This window comes from Rhincodon typus, chromosome 8 (assembly GCF_021869965.1).
Source record: "Rhincodon typus isolate 14 chromosome 8, sRhiTyp1.1, whole genome shotgun sequence".
In the NCBI taxonomy this organism is placed as follows: Eukaryota; Metazoa; Chordata; class Chondrichthyes; order Orectolobiformes; family Rhincodontidae; genus Rhincodon; species Rhincodon typus.
In genome coordinates this window covers 35,977,393-35,998,323 of record NC_063339.1, presented here as the reverse complement: position 1 = coordinate 35,998,323, position 20,931 = coordinate 35,977,393, and the positions used below count along the sequence as shown (strand labels likewise).

Here is a 20,931-nt window from a genome sequence, read left to right as displayed (position 1 = left end):
GCTGCCTGACCAGCTGTGTTCCTCCAGCTCCATTAGGTATTCACTCTGACTCTAGTATCTGCAGTTCTTGCTACCTCCTAGTCTCTGGAATTCCCTGCCTAAATTGCTCCAACTGTACTTCATTTTCCTTCTTAAAGAGCCCTCTTAAAATCTAACCTCGTCTGCCTTAATGTCTCATTGAGTGATTTGGTGTCAGATTTTGCTTTATAGTGATCCTGATAAGTGTTCCATTATGTAAAAAGCAAATGCAAGTTATTATTGTTGTTTATCAAGAATACCCACAGTGGCGACAAACATGCTGCTGTCTTTCAGGACTTTCAAGTTCTGATGTTTCACTCTGTAGTATTCAAACAAGCTGTTTAGTTCAAATTTCATATTCAACAGAAAGCATCCAAATGTAAAGGTCGAGCTCAGTTGATAGCCCACATGCATCTGAATCACAAGGTTCTGGGTTCAAAACCCACTCCTGGGCTTGAGCACAACAATCAAGGCTGATACTCCAGTGCACTATTGAATGAACACTAAAATATCAAAGATGCTGTCTTCAGCTGAGATATTAAATTGAGACACCATCTGCCTGTGTGGGTAGATGTAAAAGATCACATGACACTTGTAGAGATTTACAGCATAGAAAGAGGCCCTTTGGCCCACTGTGTCCATGCTGGGCATCAACATCTATCTATTCTAGTCCTATTTTCCAGCACATTGTATGTCATGGCACTTCAAGTGATCATCTAAATGCTTCTTAAATGTTGTGACAGCTTCCACCATTACCAGGCAGTGAGTTTCAGATACTCACTACCCACTTAGTGGATTCTTCCTTAAATTCCTTCTAAATCTCCTGTTCTTTGCCTTAAATCTATGTTCCCTGGTTATTATCCCCTTTACTAAAGGTAAATGTTTCTTCCTCTAAGCTCTATCTATGCCCCTCAACCTTCTCTGCTCTAAAGAAAACAACCCTAGCCCTTCTAGTCTCACTTTATAGCTGAATTGCTCCAGCCCAAGCAACATTCTGGTGAACTTCCCTGCACCCTATCACATATGATCACTTCCCTCCTGTACTGTGATGACTAGAAGGGCGCACAGTTCACCAGCTGTGCCCTAACTAACAACTAAAACAACTCATCGTACCTACCCTGCTCTTGTATTCAATGCCTAGACAAATAAAGGAAAGTATCCCATATGTGTTTTGTAACCATTTTATCCAATTCATCAAAGATCCTTAGACGGCACCTTCCAAATACATGCCACTTCCATCTAGAAGATCAAGGGCAGCAGATACATTGGAACATCACCATTTCCAAGCTCCCCCCTCCCACCAAGCCACTCACTATCCTGACATGGCAATGTATCGCCAGTCTTTCACTGTCACTGTGACAAAATCCTGGAATTGCCTCCCTAACAGCACAACCCCACCTTCTCAAGGGTAACTGGAGATAGGCAATAAATGCTAGCCCAGTCAGCAACACCCTTGTCCCACAGGTGAATATAACAAAAAATCTACCTGTCCTGTTGTCTTCAAAGATTTATGGGCATGCGCACAAAGGTCCTTCTGATCCTCCGTACTTCCTAGATCCTGCCATTGTGCTGTTCTGAAGAAGATCAGGGAGTTATCCCTTCAGTTTTGGATAACGTTTATCCTTCAATCCACATCACAAAAAATAGATTATGTAGTTATGATTACAGGACTCTTTTTGGAATTTGACTGAGCACAACTTAGCTGCCAGGTTTCCTATATTACTGTAGTGACTACACTTCCATAAGAGGTATTAATTGGCTATAAAGAGTTTTGAGATGGTCAGTGGTAGTGATAGCACTTTTACAAAAGCAATTTTTCTTTTACATCTATGAAGCATAACTGAATGAGATGCACATCGCTGTCTTGCAATAAAAAAAGCACTCACATCTCTGAAAGATGCCAAATATTTTTGAATGATGAGGTTGGATCTCCACCAACCCATCTACATCCCTCCAAAATTGAAATGTATAACTTAATTGTAACAATTTAAACAATTCTTAATTAAAATGTCATCAAAATATTATCATCTGTCTTGAAATGAACTCCCTTCTCCCAAGGACCTACTTTCCTAAAACTTCAATCCTTTACCCAGATCATATGTTGTATGCTCATGCATACTTTCAAAGATCGGTGCTTCTTCTTGTTGCTTCTCATTTGCCCTCAGAATTGTGTACATATACAATCACAGAATTGGTATCATATTATTTTCAGTACTTTCGGTACATTTCCACTCCTAGGCCTTCCCTTTGCCCGTGTTTCACTTCCCTGGTCGTTCTTGCTGTTGTTTTTGCCTTCTGTAATTCCTCTATCCATGTCTCTCCTTCAGTTTAGCTATTGTAATGCTCAGCCTCAGTCACACTCCTGAGCCCAGTCAAAAGTCACAGCTCATTTTCACTTTTGTGCACATTCACAGATCATGTTCTCTCTACCCTCATGAGTACCTATGCACCATGTTCCTAGTTATTGCTAGATTGTTTGCCGTCAACCAACTCCAAACAGTTTCAACCTCCAGCTCCCACAAGTGCTGCCAGATCCAGCTATTGCCTTCACAAAGTCACATTAGACACCACAAATGAGTGGTAAAATATTCCCAATTTTACCCCAAACTAATTGCTACAATATCCTAATTTCGCCTAAAATCTCTAAAAACTCAAACCAGTTGCCAACTCCCAAGTTTTCCCAAAACTCAACCTTTCCCCTGAGTGCTGCAATTTCTGATTGCTTAATTTCCTTCTGAACCCAAAACAAGAAGCTCACTTTCTCCTGAACTTTCTATCTTCTGCCTCTGGCCATTCCATCCAATGTATCATCTTGGGTCTTCAGCTTACCTCATGCAGCCTTCAGTTTCTCTCATCTTCTGTCATCCACCAACTTTCCAGTTTATCACCGCCCAGTCAAAGAATTTCATTTGACTAGTGCCTGTTGACTGGTATCTTAGTGTCTGTCCTAGAGATTTATAAACTTATCTGATTAATAAAGTAAAACATTAGGTATCGGGAGATGTAAACAAAAATAAAGACTCTGAACTTCACAAGGAGTAGTGATGGCTGAGGGAACAAATCAGAAACAAACAGTAAGTTAAAATGGATACTAACTAATGAATTGAAAATTAGGAAAGAACAGTTGTAAGACTGTTTTCCCACATGAACAATGCTGTTAGAATACAACTAGTACTCTATATTTTAACGTGATATTTAAGCAGTACTGTAATCATCTGAAGATATATCAAGTAGTTACTTGAAACTTTTAACCATATTACTTTACTGAGTGTAATAAATTTTTAAAGAGCATATTTCAGATACCAAGAAGCATATTTGTTTATACTAGAGTTTTCTAGTTGACTTTTGTATGCCTAATGATGTGTCTAATTCATTAGTAAGGAAATAAAATTCAAGACAAAGTTTTCTAATTCGTTTTATTTTGAAACCATATGCACAAAACATTGTGTGGTAATTACAGCTCAGCAGAGTATCAGAAATGTTGTTGAATTGTAGAAACAAGAAAGTGGCACATATACTTCTTGCTAAACAAACTACTAGAAACAAAGTCAGACTTGTTTTTTCAAGTACAGCATCACAAATGTGCACATCTATTATAAAGGCTGGTACAGAATTAAAATAGTCACATAATTGAGGACTGAGTTATGTGTTCTGTTGCTGTATGAGGTTCTATTGCTAAAACTGGCATGTATAGCTCTCTCACTAAAATGAGTGAGTGCTTTAGAAACAACTAATGATTGAAACAGTGCCCCATTTTTGGATACTAATATAATTTGAAACAATGCGTGGGGGGAGACTATCCAATCATTCAGAATCCCTGCCCTTCTCCCATTATCACGCTACCATGGTGTATCTTAAAGTATGCAAATGGTTATCAACTACCAGGAAAAATAATGCCCACGGTTTAGTAGGACAGCAGGCATTTCACAGATGTTTTAGCCACCAAGAGTTACAATTTACATGTTTGATATTTACACCTTCTTTTTCTTTGTGCATTTGTGAACTTGGTGGTTACTGCCAGCTAAAGCCCTGCCCAACAAAGGCAAGGTTTCTCAGTTGGTCAGCAAGAATGAAATAACTTTTGCACTTTACAGACAATCTGCTCTTTTAGCTAGACACATTCATTCATGCATCCACCACTTGGACCAAACATTGAAAAGCAGGTTGCAAGGAATGTCAGCCTGCTATTATGACTGCTGACATTTAGCAAAAGGAAGCACACTACAGATGCCACAAGTTACGTTCATATTGTTACACAAGTGGAAAATGAATCCAACAATTGTGAAAGGATCATGGTTAGATTTTATTAGCAGGTATAATAAATTGAAAGCATTCAAATCGATGATGTTGATGTAAAGAATTAAAGAATTGAAAGCAGCAGCGTGACAATGTAAACTGAGAGTGCACCTAAGAATATGTTAAATTCTACCACAAATCATTAAAAGGACATCGCCAGCATGATGTGAGGATGGAATCAGAAGCCTGGTACAAATATAACCATCATATAAATCGGCAGTGGACACAAACATTCTGATGTAATTCTGCATTGTCAAATGTGCAGCAGAGTTCAGCACTTCTGCCCATCCTCTGGTCAGATATTGAAGCTCCATCAGAAATCACAGAGTCAGTCAATGTACATACTTTTTATGGATTCCTGCACCATTTTGGCAAATTGGAACACATCCCAGTAGAGAAAGGGGGAGGAATTTCACTGTAGCACCTAGCTACAGCACGGTAGAAACAGATGGAATTTAAAAGAAAGAAGGCTAAAAGGTCCAAAATTTAAATGTATTGCTCTCCCATTGGGAAACTGACATGTTAAAAGCAGCTGGACTCCATTTCTGTCAGCATTTAGTCCAGGAAGGCAAGAGGAGAAGGATGGGTGCAAGATTCCCATACCCTACTTCCCAAAGAATTTCTAATCCCAAACTGCAAGGCATCAAGAGCAGACAGAACAAATGTTCACCTGAAGCTGCTTTGCCCCCATCCCTCTCAAATTGTGTCATTTTCCTGTTCAGAAGGCACAAGAATTTTGGACCTCAAACATTTCAAGGAAATCTTCAACCCAAACTTACACAGTAACAGATAATACTGGTCTTCTTATTCCAAATTTCAGAATTGTACAGAATCAAAACATGACAAGTGGATGAGTCCATTGGAGGTGAATGTTATGTAACACAAAATAATCTTCCTGTGGTACAGAACTCATTTCGTTGCCATCTGTGTGTATTGACTAATGAGCATTGAACAGTGAGAATTTCAAACCTTTCTAATTTAATTCTCAGTAAACAATATAGATGCATGATCACTCAAATAAGTTGTGATTTGACTGCTACTGACACAATTACATTCTTGGTTGTTATATTGCTGCATTAAACATCAATGGTCTTGGTTAAATCAAATTCTATTAGCCTTGCCAACATAATCAAATCAAGTCTAAGTACCAGAAGGAGTTGTATAATCAGAGGATAGCATTTTTCCTTCTTTCTAACCAAAAAACTCAATAAGTATTTTTTGAAGAACCAGAGAATTGCTTTGGAATTTCCATGTTCTTTATATTTTAGGTGGCAATTCTGACATGGAAATGTGATGTTGCTTTTCTGAATACAGGAGATTGAGTTCCAAATGAAAACATTATCTGTGAGAATTCCAGGAGTACATGAACAGGGTGGGTAGCTTCCTTGGCATTATGTTTTGAATTTTTAAACTGATATGATGCAATTGGTAACATAGCACCATAGCAGTGCTCCCTTGACATTGTCATTGCTATCAGTTCAATTCAGTGTTGCTCACATTAGGCACCTTTAGCACTGTTTAATGATTACACAATTTCCAAGAGACTACGTCCTCACAGTTCTGAATTTCCTCAGAATTTTTTCAAAGTATTCTCCTATATCTGATACCATCTCATTTATCTAAGATATATCGAGGTGATAACACCTTTTATAACTGAATATTATCTAAATGTAGAAGGATGAAAATCTGTCCACCTTTTCATCTGTGTTCTACAAATAAATAATAAACTTACAATTTTAATTGCAATAATGCTGAAGAAAACTGAATGATTCGATTTCAAAATGAACTGTACCATAAACATGAAAGACACTTTCCATATAAAACATCACAAGTAATATGTGATGGGCTTCCGTTACAGTTTAGACATAGTGCTCTTCAATATGCCCTTGTATTACTTTTCCTCTGCTATCTCCATTCATTTCAATGCTATTCAATTCTCCTGTTGCCTGGGAACAGGCTGTACTGTGTCAACTTGCAAATGGAAAAAGGTTTAGAATAACAAGACCTCAGACTTAGTTTTTTTTTCTCAAATTGCTAATTAATTTCTGACCACATTATCTTAGGCTCATAAATCACAGTGTTTAACCATTGTAACTTTCCAGAACCTGGCCACCAGATCGCCTCTGGCATTCCAAAACTCAAAATCCATCCATGGTGTTTACACCTAAGTGAACAATACTAGTTTGTTTTCTTATGACAGAATATGTTTGGTCTGCCTTTTCTTACACTTATTTCACATTTACACTAATAATGAGTGAAACACTAATGAATACTTACAAATAATGAATATTTTACTCCAATCTAATATCTGGATCAAGTTTGGTGATTGACATAGAAGAACAGGAAGAGAAAAAATAGCTACTATATATGTAGCTATATAGGCAAATAAAGATGTTGCTGATCAAATATGAACATAATGCTTAAATGTATACTTAATGTTAGGGGTTTTCAGACATAGACAATAGGTAAAGAATAAATACTATCTCTATGTAACATCAACCACCATATATATAAATAATGTCAGAAATTCAAGTAACTGCAAAACATTCAGATGAAGCCGTTTGACAAACAAGTCTTTTGACTCAAAATCCCTTTCGAGGTTCTCTACCAGGTTCCAGTCTGTGACCAAACATTCACAGTGGGGTTCCAGTCGGGTCATGTCAGCTTTTAGCTGTTGTCATTTGAGTTTTCTGATGTTCTTTGATCAGAATAGTCTATTTCGATTTCGGGTATTTGACTGGGTGGTGATAATATATCTAGAATGAAGAGAATTAACATTATTCGCTTTATAACTCAACAATCAGACACTTATAATAATCAGGCAGACAATTTTTGAATGAATGATCCACAGTTTTCAAGTTTTTTCTTATGACTGGAATAAAGCTGTAATTTGCTGCATGATACATCATTTAGTGAAAAATACATTGTTTCTTTCATACACAGAAACAAACCTTACATGTTTTAAATTTTGTTATGGAAAATTTGCATTCTAACATTTTAACAGAAATATTACAAACATGGGATTAATGTCTATCTTGTTTGGGTCACTAGGGCTGATTGAACTGGTTTAATTTATTAAGTGGTACTGTCTTTTTTTCACTACTCCGTCTGTTTCCCTCATAATCAGTACTAATATGAGGAAGATTCATCCCATAAACATGTCACAAAAAGAACAGTCATAAACATATGTTTATTCCACCAAAACAACAAATCCCTATTCCAACGAAGATATCTTTATTAGCTTATGTATGTATAAACATTACATCTACTTTCATTCTCATAAATTGTATTTGTTTATTTTCTGTTGTGTTTCTATTGAACTCAAGCAGGAAGCAACCTGTCCTCAGACTCCAGCAAAGCATTTTTTGAGTTAGGTACTAAGAGATAGGAAGAAGTCAGCAATTAGTACGCTTCAAATTAGCCATAACATAGAGAAATTCCTCAGTTGTACTGCTCTTTCTCTTGTCTGAGATGAGAAACTTATTGGGACACAATTCCATCATGGTTGGTGTCAAAGGGGGTAATCGTCACAGATGATTGCACAATGTTCAGCACCAACTGACACTCCTCAGATATAGAACAGATTCATGCCCACCTGTAGTAAGACCTGGGCAACATTCATAAACTGGTGGATTGATGAGTCTGCCTCCCTAACCTGTCCTTCCTCCCACCTATCCCCTCCTCCCACCTCAAGCCCCACCCCCATCTCCTACCTACTAACCTCATCCCGCCCCCTTGACCTGTCCGTCCTCCCTGGACTGACCTATCCCCTCCCTAACTCCCCACCTACACTCACCTTTACTGGCTCCATCCCCGCCTCTTTGACCTGTCTGTCCCCTCTCCACCTATCTTCTCCGCTATCCATCTTCTATCCGCCTCCCCCTCTCTCCCTATTTATTTCAGAACCCCTTTCCCCTCCCCCATTTCTGAAGAAGGGTCTAGGCCCGAAACGTCAGCCTTCCTGCTCCTCTGATGCTGCTTGGCCTGCTGTGTTCATCCAGCTCTACACCTTGTTATCTAAGAATCTGAGTATCACCCCTTGCTGCACTACAGTTGCTGAATACTCCACCATCAACATCCTGCAGATGTTACCAATAACCAACCAAATGGTTTAATGAAGAATGTAGGAGGGCATGCGAGGAACAGCACAAGGCATATCTAAACATGAAACAAAAGCAGAAATTGCTAGAGAAACTCAGCAGGTCTGGCAACATCTGTGGAGAGAAAGCAGAGTTAACATTTTGAATCTGGTAACTCATCATCAGATGAAGGATCACCAGACTCTAAACGTTAACACTGTTTTCTTCCCATGAATACTGCCAGACCCACTGAGTTTCTCCAGCAATTTCGGTTTTTGTTTCAGATCTCCAGTACCCATAGTTCATTGTTTTATTATACCTAAGCATGATCTGGTGAAGTTACAACACAGGACTATTTGCATGCCATACAGCTGAAGCAAGCTAAAGCACTGATCTGAAGCAGGAGCTGTTCAGTAATGCATCATCTTGACTTGGAATTATGATGTCATTCCTTTAATGTCACCAGATCAAAGTTCTGAACTGTCTCCATAACAACATTTGGTCCTACACCAAATGGAAAGTTTAGCAGTTCAAGAAGGCAGCTCATTACCGTCTTCTCAAGGACAACTAGGATGGGAAATAAATGCTGGCCCAGCCAGTGATGTTCCCATCCTCTGAAGGCATAATAAATGTAAATAAGTATTGTGGCTACAAGATGAAGTCACAGACTGGGAATTCTGTAGTAAGTTACTCATCTTTTCATTCCTCAAAGCCTGTCCACCATCTACAAGTTACAAAGCAGAAGTATGATGGAATGCGCTCCACTTGCCTGGATAAGTCAAGCTGCAACAATACTTATGAAGCATTTACTCTTTCTATTGTCAATACAGCAGTAGCAGTAGGTACTACCTACAATGCGTACAGCAAGTCTCCTTCAACAGTATAATGCAGAACTGCGACTCCATCACTGAGAAGAATAGGGTAATAGATGAATGAGAGACCTAACGGCTGCGAGTGCGCGTTGATGCCACACACCACCCTGACAAGGAACTGCATCACTATTCCTAGTGTGGTTTGTGGTTTTCTGTACATTCGTAAAACACTACTCTGACTCCATTATAAGGAGAGTGTCATTGAAGTCAAGGCAGAAGTCTTCATACCAGAACATTACATGTCATGATGTCAGGTAACAATCTAAAAGTTGCAAGCCTATCTGGTCTGGAATCAAAGCCACAACGCAACAATTCATTCACTGATGCTGACACTAAAAAAACTGAAATAACAGCACTTTGGGTGAACCTACGTCACATAGATGTTTTAATAATGATAAGAGTCAATTACTGAATTCAACTCCTTCAATATTGAAACTTAACAATTAACAGAGTGGAGTCTTATCACTTCAAGTAATTGACCATAAGGCTATAGGACTTAGGAGCAGAAGTAGGCCATTCAGTCCATCGGGTCTGCTCTGCTATTCAATCTGATAGTTTAAAATTTTTTTTTACTTTTCCTTTCTATTCTTTTTCTCTCACTTTTTCTAGCTGATTTTACATTGCATTCACCCATTCTAATTTGCATGTCCTTCCCAGTCCTTGTGCTGCTAATTTCACAATCCTTCAATCAAGTTGGTTAAGGAGATAGACAGTTGCTTGGCCTTTATTCAGATCCCAGAGGCTTGGTTTCCCTCAGTTGTTATCGCTTGCCATTTCAACTTGCAGCATAAAAAAACTAAAAATCTAGACATACAAAGGCAAGACTAACTAAAAGCAAATGTAGTTACATTCACTCCAACTGCAAATTGGAACACATTATGTGGTAAAAAATGTAATGCAACACATGCTTTTTATACCAGTAGTCTACCTCAATGTTATTCTCAGTGAAAATATTATCAACAATTATAATATACAATGCGCTGTAACATTATTAAAAAGTGTAAAATACAGCAATGACAATTGGCTTGAGTTTCTATGCTGCAGGAAGAGAAAAAGAATCAGCTGGTTTACAAATCCTCATCAAATCCAATAATAGTTTGTGAAAAGTGCGTGTGTATACATGTCAGGTGAAAATAGAATCTAGTCTGTCAACATTCATTCTCTATCTAACACAAAATACAGAATGAAGAACAATGCCTTAGAGGATGTGCCTACAGTGCTGTTCCTTGGCATAGCTCAAGAGAAAATTGGGAGATGATAGGGGAAAACTTGCATGTGGAATTTGAAGTAGATGAAGTAAAATTGCATATGATTATCAATCTTTATGATGCTCTCAACTGCAGCAGATTGCTCCTAAATAACCTTTATTTGTAACTTTCTTATTCTGATCAAAATTGTGGTTGGTGTTTAATGGATGCACTGGGATGCTGGCTAGTGTGTGTGAGAACCCCATCGCCTCTTTGAGTGAAGGTCCACCAAAGTAAGTGTCACTCAGGCAGCCATCAGCCAATTTGAGGCTGACATCTCTATTGAACAGTAGGCCACCAGATTCGCATCGTCATACCCCAGATTCCGATATGAGTGTTAACAGGGAAATCGCAGAGGAGCTGGGGGCAGAAGGGGAGTCGGCAACAGGGCAAGAGATGGCTCTTGGTGTGCTCCATTTTCTGATCCCTTGATTAAGAACTGGGTGTCTTTGCCCCTCTCCCACCTCCCCTCCCTGAAAGATTACAAGCAATTCCTCACTGGTTTGCTTGACATGCTCCCTGCACAGTGAGCTCCCCTGCCCACCCCTACAGCTGGTTGAGACCCATGGGCATTAAACCTCAATTGGTGATGGGTGAAAAGGCTATCCATAATTTATCCTAGCTCACACTTAATCAGGGCAGTGGTAGGAAGGCTGTGGGATCCCCACTCACTACCCTCTCACTGATTAAGTGTCACCCAAAAACCAAATGGACCACAGGGGCAGACATTAAATTCTGGCTTATATGTCAGTTAATTACAAATAAGCACATAAGATTTCAACATATTATATTTCATTGATTTTTGTTCTGCAGGTTCATGGCCCAAACATAGAATTTAAACAGACCATTCAAAATGAATGATCAGCCATTCCTCACTTTTCTATTATGTAGTATTCAACACATTACACAGTCAACAAACTGCTGCATTTCACCCAGAAAAAGTGCAATAAATCAGAAGTTCTAAAATAGCAAAAAGAACATTTTCTTTAAAGGTTTACTGTTCTTGTGCAAATTTAGAGTTGGAATGAATGGTTAGATTGTGGTGCAAATGGTTATAACCTAATATTTCAGGAGATTATCAACGTCAGATATTGTTTTAAATTGCTGAACACATTTTGTATTTATTTAGGATTCTGCTGTAGTAAAGCATTACCTGCAAGTGTAACACAATAATGAGGTATGAATACAAACATATAAACGTACATATGAACGTATGGTTTAGGAGCAGGAGTAGGCCATTCTTGCCTGCTCTGGCATTTAATAAAATCATGGCTGATCTCTCTGTATTCCAAATTCTACATTCCCATCTATCCCCAATAACATTTGATTCCTTTCTCTAACATAAATCCATCTACTTCTGCCTTAAAAATATTTATTGTCCCAGTCTCCACCAACTTCTGAGGCAGAGTTCCAAAGCTGCACAATCCCCTGAGAAAAAGAATGACTAACCCACATACCTGCTTAAAAAGACAGCCTCTAAATATGAAAGAGTGCCCCCTAGTTCTGGGCTCACTCATAAGTATAAACGCCCTTTCCGTGTTCACCTCATCATTTTATAAACTTAAATTAAATCAGCCCCCACTCTTCTAGAGTCTAGTGAAAACAAGTCTGAAATGTCTAATATTTCATCAAAAGACAACCTGCTCAATCTAGTAAACATCCTCTGAACCACCTCCTGCAAAGCAAAAGTGTGATCAGTATCTAAAATGTGGGTCTTATCAACACCCTGTTTAACTGAAGCATAACAATCTTACTTATATACTCAGTACTCTCATAATAACAGGTAACATTCCATTAGCATTCTTAATCACTTGCAGTGTTTACACATTAACTTTTTTTTACTCATGGACTAGACCACCTAGATTCCTCTGCATTTGTGAATTCTGCAATCATTCACTGTTTAAATAATACTGCTTTTATTCTTCCTGACAAAGTGAACAACTTCACATTTTCATACATTACACTCCATCTGCCAGTATTTTGCTTACTCATTTAACTTATCTATATCAGTCTGCATCCTTGAAATGTCCTCTTCACAACATAACTTCCTGCCTGTCCTTGTGTCAACTGCAAATTTTGCCACTATGCCTTCGATCATTTCATTCAAGTCATTGATCAAAATTGGAAAAAGTTGAGGGCCCAGCACAAATGCCTCTGGGACCCGACATGACATATCCTGCCAATCTGAATAAGATCCATTTATGCACATTCGCTTGTTCTACCAGCATACCTTTTAAACATGTTATTATGTTACCCCTATACCATGAGACCTTTTATGTGGAACCTTGTCAAATGCCACCTGGAAGTCCAAATACAGCATGTCTACAAGCTCCCCTTCATCCACAGCACATCTTACTTCTTCAAAGAATTCAAACTAATTGGTTAAACATGTATCAGAGATAGTAGGAACTGCAGATGCTGGAGAATCTGAGATAACAAGGTGTAGAGCTGGATGAACACAGCAGGCCAAGCAGCACCATACGAGCAGGAAGGCTGACATTTCGGGCCTAGACCCTTCTTCAGAAATGGGGGAGGGGAAGGGGGTTCTGAAATAAATAGGGAGAGAGGGGGAGGCGGATAGAAGATGGATAGAGGAGAAGATAGGTGGAGAGGAAACAGACAGGTCAGAGAGGCGAGGATGGAGCCAGTAAAGGTGAGTGTCGGTGGGGAGGTAGGGAGGAGATAGGTCAGTCCAGGGAGGACGGACAGGTCAAGGGGGCGGGATGAGGTTAGTAGGTAGGAAATGGGGGTGCGGCTTGAGGTGGGAGGAGGGGATAGGTGGAAGGAAGAACAGGTTAGGGAGGCAGGGACGAGCTGGGCTGGTTTTGGGATGCGGTAGGGGGTGGGGAAATTTGAAGCTTGTGAATATGAGGTGCTGTTCCTGCAACCTTCAGGTAGCATCGTTGTGGCACTGCAGGAGGCCCAGGATGGACATGTCATCTGAGGAATGGGAGAGGGAGTTGAAATGGTTCGTGACTGGGAGGTGCAGTTGTTTATTGCGAACGGAGCGTAGGTGTTCTGCAAAGCAGTCCCCAAGCCTCCGCTTGGTTAAACAATTGATTAAACAATTCCCTTTCACAACACCATGCTGACCCTTCCAGACTACTGTAAGTTTCTCCAATTGCTCAGTTATAGCCTTCTTAATAATTGATCTAACACCTACCCATGTCAGATGCCAAGCCAACAGGACTCTAGATTATTGTTTTCAGCCTTCTTGAATAGAGAATTATATTTGATACTTTTCAGTCTGATGGAACTTTTCCAGAATCTAAAGAATTTTAGAAAATTAACACCAAAGTTTCTATAACCTCATTAGCCAGCTCTTTTAAGATCCTTTGATAACGTTCATCATGACCTGGAGATTTATCAATCTACAGCTCCATCAGTCTGTTCACTACCTCATCTCTAGTGATTGTAATTTCACCAAGTTCCTCTGCTCCTTCAACCTTCTGATTTACAGGTGCTGATAGGATGATTTTTGTAACCCTATAAATCCCCATTCTCACCCTCTAGAGGAACAATATTTACTTTATTTACTGTTTTCCTTTTTAGATAACTGTAGAAATTCTGCTATGTATTTTTTTACTTCTGGCTAGCTTTCTCTCGTGCTGTTATTTGTGCTGATTATCCGCTATAATTTATATTCTGACTAAGCATCTGATCTGTAACTCCGCTTTGTGTAATTACATTCTTTTCTTTAGGTATGAAGCTCCCTTTATTTCTTAAGTTAACCATGGATGATGGTTCCTCCACTTGAAATTTTTCTTTATAGTAGGAATGCATTTATTTTGAGTACTTTTAAATATCCCTTTAAATGTCTGCCCCTGCTTCTCTACCGATGTATCTCCTATCTTAATATTCCAGCTCACTTCAGTTAGCTCAGCTTTCTTGCTCACTTAGTTGCTCTTATTGAAGTTTAAGATACTAGTCTTAAGACCATGTTTCTCTTTTTCAAACTGGACGTAACATTCAATCATACTATGATCCCCGCTACTGAGAGGTGCCTTTACTCTGAGACCATTAATTAAGCCCGTCACACTACACAATAACAAGTCTACATAGCCTGCTGTCTGGTCAGTTCCAAAATGTGCTGTTCTATGAAACCATCCCAGAGAATTCTTTGAATTTTTCAATAAGGCTACTATTACCAAATGGATTTTTATTTTAGATTGAAATCACCCATAATTATTTTTATCCCTTTATTACAGCATTCGATATTTCTTCTTCAGTACTTCTTTCAACATCATGATTACTGTTTAGCTTTGCCTGTAGATCATTCATACAAATGACTTCTTTCCCTTAATATTCTTCATTTCCATCCAAACTGATTCTAAATTCTCATCTCCTGAACAAAGGTTATCTCAAACAGTGTGCACCAATACCATATCTGATTTTGAGAGCTTACCCTCTGCCTTTACCTAGCTTTCTATTCTTCATGAATGTCATGTATCCCTCAATATTCAAAACCCAATCCTTCTCATGCTGCAGCCATGTCCTTGAAAAGGCTAAAAGAACATGTTTATTCAATTCATTGTGTGCTATCAATCCATTTACTTTGTTATGATCCCCATGGGAATTTAAATATAGAGCCTTTCAGTTTTTATGCTATCTTTGTTGCTTCTAATCTAGACTGCTGGCATATTTTTACATTTTTTTTCTCTCCGCCCCTTCCTGCCATTCTCTGATTTTCATTTTCCACATTAATGTTTTGCTACCTCAACTTTAAAACCTTATGTTTTTGTTTAGCCAAACCTTATTCTTCACACCGCCAACTTCTCAGCCCTTGTTTAGTTTAAAACCCTCACTACTCTGACCGTGACAACTGAAATGGTTAAGTGCATCTTTATATTTTAGATATATAGGATACCTTTACTTGAAGCAGTGACTGACAAAGTCATGTAATTTCAATTTGAAAAGGAAGTTATACTTTGAGATCTAGTTTAAGAACAAAGTTTACACAGAGGCATAGAAGAATGGCTGGTGGCATCAATTCTTCTTCATTCAGGTAAACAAAACAATTCTCATGTGTGGCATTTTTCAGTATTAATTACTCTTAAAAATAAGCAACAGTCAGCAACTAAGAAATGCCCATTTTACCTTCTTCCTCATCCTCTGGTATTTTTGGTTTGGATTTTAATTCACTTTGGTGATGCTCCACATCCTCTAACACATTCATTTCATCAGGAGGCCATCGGAGCTCTCCACTCTCCACCTCGCCAGTCTCAGTTGGTTCAACCACAATTGATGGCAGCCTTTTTGTCACCTTAGGAAATCTTTCAGATTTTTCATGGGGATCAGGAAATATCTGTTGTAAACGTAAACTATTATTTACCATCAATACATTTCTCTGTACTGTTCAATATTTCCTCAAAACAAAGTCATTAGTACATTCAAACTGATTGATTTTTTTTAAAATAAGGAGACATAATTTGTGCCTGTCCTCCTGTTTTGTCCACATACAGGGTCTTGTCAGGCCATCCCCCTTCTTACAGTTGAAACAATGAGTGGATGATCGGCTCTAACCTTTGACCACTCAGAGGTATGCAATACATCATTCCAATTTCTCTTCACTCAGAAGTAAAGGAATTGAAGAGAATGGAGAAAGCTCCCTTGACTGTTATACAAGCTCTATATTGCTATTTTAGTCTATTTGTACAACAGCTGCAGATTTTTTTTTCTATTTCAATTCTGTCCTAATTGAAGGGAAAAATAGCTAGATTACTAGCGATTAATTAAAAAACCTAAACATAGACTATGTTTGTAGATGCAAGATAGATGACCTGGACACAACCATGCCTCTTAAAATGTTTTGGCATGGAATGGAAAAGAGCATTCAGCAGTTTTGGACTCATTTGTGTTTCCTAACTTGACCAGTGCTCTGTGCTTGTAAGCTGTGTAGCTTTAATTAGTTAAACTCCAACAGTAGCCACGCAATCTTGGGATTGGTAAGCCTGGTGTCTTTTCAACCTATGCCCAAACTCACTAGACTTAAGTAAGTTATATGAATTTTAAGGGGCCCAAATGTGAACTCTACATTGAACAAAGATAAAGTATACTTCTCAATGACTTAGATTAAAGACAAATGACTGACATTCCCTAAATTGCACTCTCCTTTCTGTATTCAGCCTGTTCTCTGCAATCTTATCAAAAGCTGTTCTTGCACACTGAGAGCTTCTTGACCTTGACAGCCCATTTGCCAAATAATTGATATTCTCAACTGTTCCCTTAAGTTCATAGTTAATGTCCTTGTTCCAAAGAAAGCATTCACTATCATTTGGTAAATCCAGTTTATCTCACACAATCATCATTGTCAGATCTTTCTTGATTACACTTGACCTTACTAAATGAACCACTAGTCAATGATCATTCAAGTAAGGAAAGACTATCTAAATCTCCCTTTCTCTAATACCAGTCACTGTCTTAAATTCATCCCAGCTCCAACAAATGTATGACTTTAATGGATTTCCACATTTCTGGGAGAGATCATCCTCTTCTTCCCCTAGCCCCCTGCTTACTAAACTTAATCTCCTCTGTCTCATCACCAGCCTAGTTTTAATTCCTTGTGTCTGTCTAATTTCTATACAAGTCCTCTCTGGTGTCTTCTCCAATTTCATTTCATCCAACTCCTGTTGCTATACTCCCTTTTACACTCAACTCCTGCTCACAGCAATTATTCCTCATTGCCCACACTTTAACTGATAATGTAAATAGTTTCCTTTTTGAGCACTGTTCGTCTATTTTTAAAAAAAAAATGTCACCACCTCCGTATAACAAAAAAAACTTCATCCCTTTGCTTGTCACTAAATAAACCTTCAACTTTTCCTTGTGTCTGGGATCCTAGATTGTGTTGTCAGCTCCTGGACTGCAGCAAACCTTTCTGATGCTCCCTGTTTGAACCACTCCAACAGGGTTTTCATTCCTCCCTACCGCTCCAACATAGGCCTGCCAGCCCGAAAGGCATAAATCGCATTCTCCGTGACTGTAACCATAGTGCATCATCTCTCCTTGACCCCTCTGCTGTCTTTGACACAATCGAACGCGTGGCTCTCCTCTTAACGCCTCCAGCTTTCTGATTCATTTAATGACTGAAGCCATTCTATCTTGCCTCGTTGGTGAAGTTGTGGAGCTGAGCTTTGGTGCCTGATTCTGGGCAGCACAGAAAACGGCCATCGTTAATAAAGTCTGTCAGCATTCCCCTTTAGCGTAAGGAAGATGTGAAAAATTAGGTTCCCGTTTACAGATGCGAAAGTTGGCATTCTGTGTTCCATACACCTACAATTGGGTGATAAAATGTACGCTGCTAAAATAAGTCTTCGCACTATTTGGTGACAGGAGCAAAAATAAACTCAACAAGGAACACAGGCGATTAGTCGCATGTGCTAGCAACAAGCCGTCACTTTGTTCGCTGCTATGCAAGCCGCTGGGTACAATGTGAGAGTGGGAAATCGGGAGAAGAAATGTAAAGTTAAAACGATGTTATATTTACTGATTACCCTGTCCTCAGGCTGTTTCCCCCTCTTAGACACACACTGATTACCTGAAAGGGGAGTCTTCCCTCTTCTGGTGTCTGGGTTAAAGTAAAATCCTCCATTACAGGCTCACAGCTGCTCATCACTTCCGTCATTCTGAAAGATAGAGAGAGCACAGAACGAGTTAGCTTTATGCAGCCCCTGGCCGTGTGTCCGCCTTCATAGAACATAGAACATTACAGCGCAGTACGGGCCCTTCGGCCCTCGATGTTGCGCCGACCTGTGAAACCAATCTGAAGCCCATCTAACCTAAACTATTCCATTATCATCCATATGTTTATCCAATGACCATTTAAATGCCCTTAACGTTGGCGAGTCTACCATTGTTGCAGGCAGGGCATTCCACGCCCTTACTACTCTCTGAGCAAAGAACCTACCTCTGACATCTGTCCTATATCTATCACCCCTCAATTTAAAGCTATGTCCCCTCGTGCTAGCCATCACCATCCGAGGAAAAAGGCTCTCACTGTCCACCCTATCTAATCCTCTGATCATCTTGTATGTCTCTATTAAGTCGTTCCATTGGCAATGGCCTGTTGGTTCATTTCACCCGCCTGTTAATGTGGCTGCACTGGGGTGCTTTCAAATAACAAAGGAAGTTAAGAAATAAACAATAGGAGGGGAAAAAAACAAACATCGCCCTCAAAAAAGTGCTCCATCAATAGATGGTGAAAAGCTGGGCAGAGAAACGTGGTCCTCCAGTCAGGAACACAGCTTTCCATTCGAGAGGCTGTTCTTGCCCAGGGTGAGGACAAGAGGCAGCTCATTGTGGTCAGACCCTGGAGCCCCTCACACACCTTCACCAGCTTCAGGGAGCTTCCTCCATCCCTCCCGCCGGGGTAAACCCGCTGCCATACATTCCAACAAAAGGTCAAACCTCAGCGGTACACACATCTGCCCGAAATAAAACGCTTTTTCCATCCCAACCCCACCCCCCGCAAACTACACACTCCCTGATCGCTCGTGTCGATGCTCAGTTTGAACTGATGCCGGGCAGTGGTTTGTCGCCATTCTAACAGCCAGGAGGCTGCCGTCGATTCCGATCAATCAATGGTTTGTTTTGAACCCGATGTGATGAGAAGAGAGCAAAATGTTTACCTTTAAAAGGCCCTCCTGGCGCCCGGTAATCGTCCTGCTCCACAACCCATTGCTGGTGGAGACAGAGCTAACGCAATGGGGACAAGCAGTGTTAATATAAAAAAAACCCACCCGCACCAATTCTTACCTTCAGAGAATAAATACACCTGGGGGAGCTGTACGCAATTTGCGCCTGCTCTGGGGTCGGAGGTATGTTGGCTTGCTTGCTTGTTGGAGCTGGGTTTGTGCTGAACAGTCTCCGCTTTTTGTTGGGTGACAGCTTTATAGTAGCTGCGGGCGGACTGCCGCTCACAGGACCTGGCGAGCGTGAGGCGCCCCAACAATAACATGCAACCTCAGGGTGAGAGAGAGAGAGAGAGAGACAGAGGCTTTCTCAACACATCGACATCATCAGTGTGCAAGCATGGGGAGAGACTGAAGCACGACTGGAGTCAGTGCCGGTCAGTCAGTAAAACAGCTCCCACCCAGCAATGTGCTGTCTATACCATGTATGGTGCGGAGAGGTAGACAAAAGAAAAAAAAGCTCGTCTACTCTCTAAAATCACAATCAAATGATGGACACATTACAAACAGGCACGCACATTCTTGGTCGTATTTTAATTTAGCAACGGATTGTTTAGATTAAAAGGATTTTGCATTATTCTTATTCAAATACGGCTGCACCTTGCTTTAATGTAAAATTTAAAAAAAAATTGTCGAGATGGGCCGCAGCGGCAGTCTTAAGTTTTCGATGACGTTAATATATGATCACCTACTTTCTGACAACAGTCCTGCCTGATATTTAACCACAACAGCCTGTTTTACTGACAAGAAAGGGGGTTCTGAATAGGCTATGGCCATGTCTTGTTTTCCTGTGTGCTGCTTGCAGCCGGTTTGGTTTTTTTTAAAATAAATGAATGATCAGTCCATAAAACCACAAAGACATCTCTCGTCAGAAAGCAGGCAGAAATCTCTGCCCCCCCCCCCCCCCACCCCCAAGACCTCTCTAAAGAGGTTAAAATCTCAATCGAGTGCGGCGGTTGTGACGTCTCATTGCACATCTCTCCAGTTTTGCCCTTTTTAAAGTTTAAAATATTCATAACTTTAAGGATTAAACAGGCGCAGCAAGAAAATCTATTTGAGAGTAACATTCATCATGTCATCATTTAACTAACACCAGCACGCCAGCGCGAATTCCCATAGAAATAAGAACTGATCAGATTCCTAGGAGACTAAATTAAAACAAATGAAAGTCACGATATATAAATTGTGTTGCAGACCGAACTGATTGCACGGTGGATTTTTTAAAAAAGAGAGAAACTCATTTATACATTCCCAGATTTCATCAGAAGATTGATAACGTAAAAATGGAATCTTTGTGTACGAACAGAGCCAAGGGAAACACAACAGATCATTTCCAGTGTTGTACAGTGCCACCCAGATCATCTTCATGAAGCCCTTGGTGACCATATACAATTCTAGACATCTCCGGGGACAGGTAGGACTTGATCCCGGGCCCCTGGCGCAGTCCTGTTCTGGATGGTTACCTTTCCGAAGGACCGACAATAGTGTTTCAAAGAAGAGTGAGATGTTTGATTTTTCAAGAACTGAAATTATCATCAGAGCGAAGACTGGCCGCCGTTTTTAAACGATGGGATTCGAAGATTGCTCGTGGCCCATTTTTATTTTGTTTTTAACGGCAACATTGTTTCAAGGACAAGCAGGTGTGTTTTCCGCTGGGAATATTACTTCAACATGTGTTGGCGTTGTTGTTAAAGCCGGAAACCTGGCTAATCCAGTGCTCAGTCATACT

General features: G+C 39.9%; 1 protein-coding gene across 1 annotated transcript; it reads right to left on the bottom strand.

Annotated features, from left to right (window-relative positions):
- Positions 1–3,420: 3,420 nt before the first annotated feature.
- si:dkeyp-72h1.1 (uncharacterized protein LOC799956 homolog) lies at positions 3,421–19,474 on the bottom strand. The gene is made up of 4 exons (XM_020516519.2): positions 19,267–19,474; positions 18,050–18,137; positions 15,610–15,817; positions 3,421–7,070 (listed from the first exon to the last, which is right to left on the bottom strand). The coding sequence occupies exons 2-4, from the start codon at positions 18,134–18,136 to the stop codon at positions 6,982–6,984; spliced, it is 384 nt and encodes a 127-aa protein (XP_020372108.1). The 5' UTR covers position 18,137; positions 19,267–19,474; the 3' UTR covers positions 3,421–6,981.
- Between the last annotated feature and the right edge of the window lie 1,457 nt (positions 19,475–20,931).

What these genes read in the sequence shown, in the direction of transcription:
- si:dkeyp-72h1.1 (XM_020516519.2), bottom strand. Translation starts at nt 18,136, where the DNA reads ATGACGGAAGTGATGAGCAGCTGTGAGCCTGTAATGGAGGATTTTACT. An exon ending in AGGGAAGACTCCCCTTTCAG is followed by an intron (nt 15,818 to 18,049) that starts GTAATCAGTGTG and finishes CGTTTACAACAG; the next exon opens with ATATTTCCTGATCCCCATGA. An exon ending in ACCAGAGGATGAGGAAGAAG is followed by an intron (nt 7,071 to 15,609) that starts GTAAAATGGGCA and finishes TCTTCATTCTAG; the next exon opens with ATATATTATCACCACCCAGT.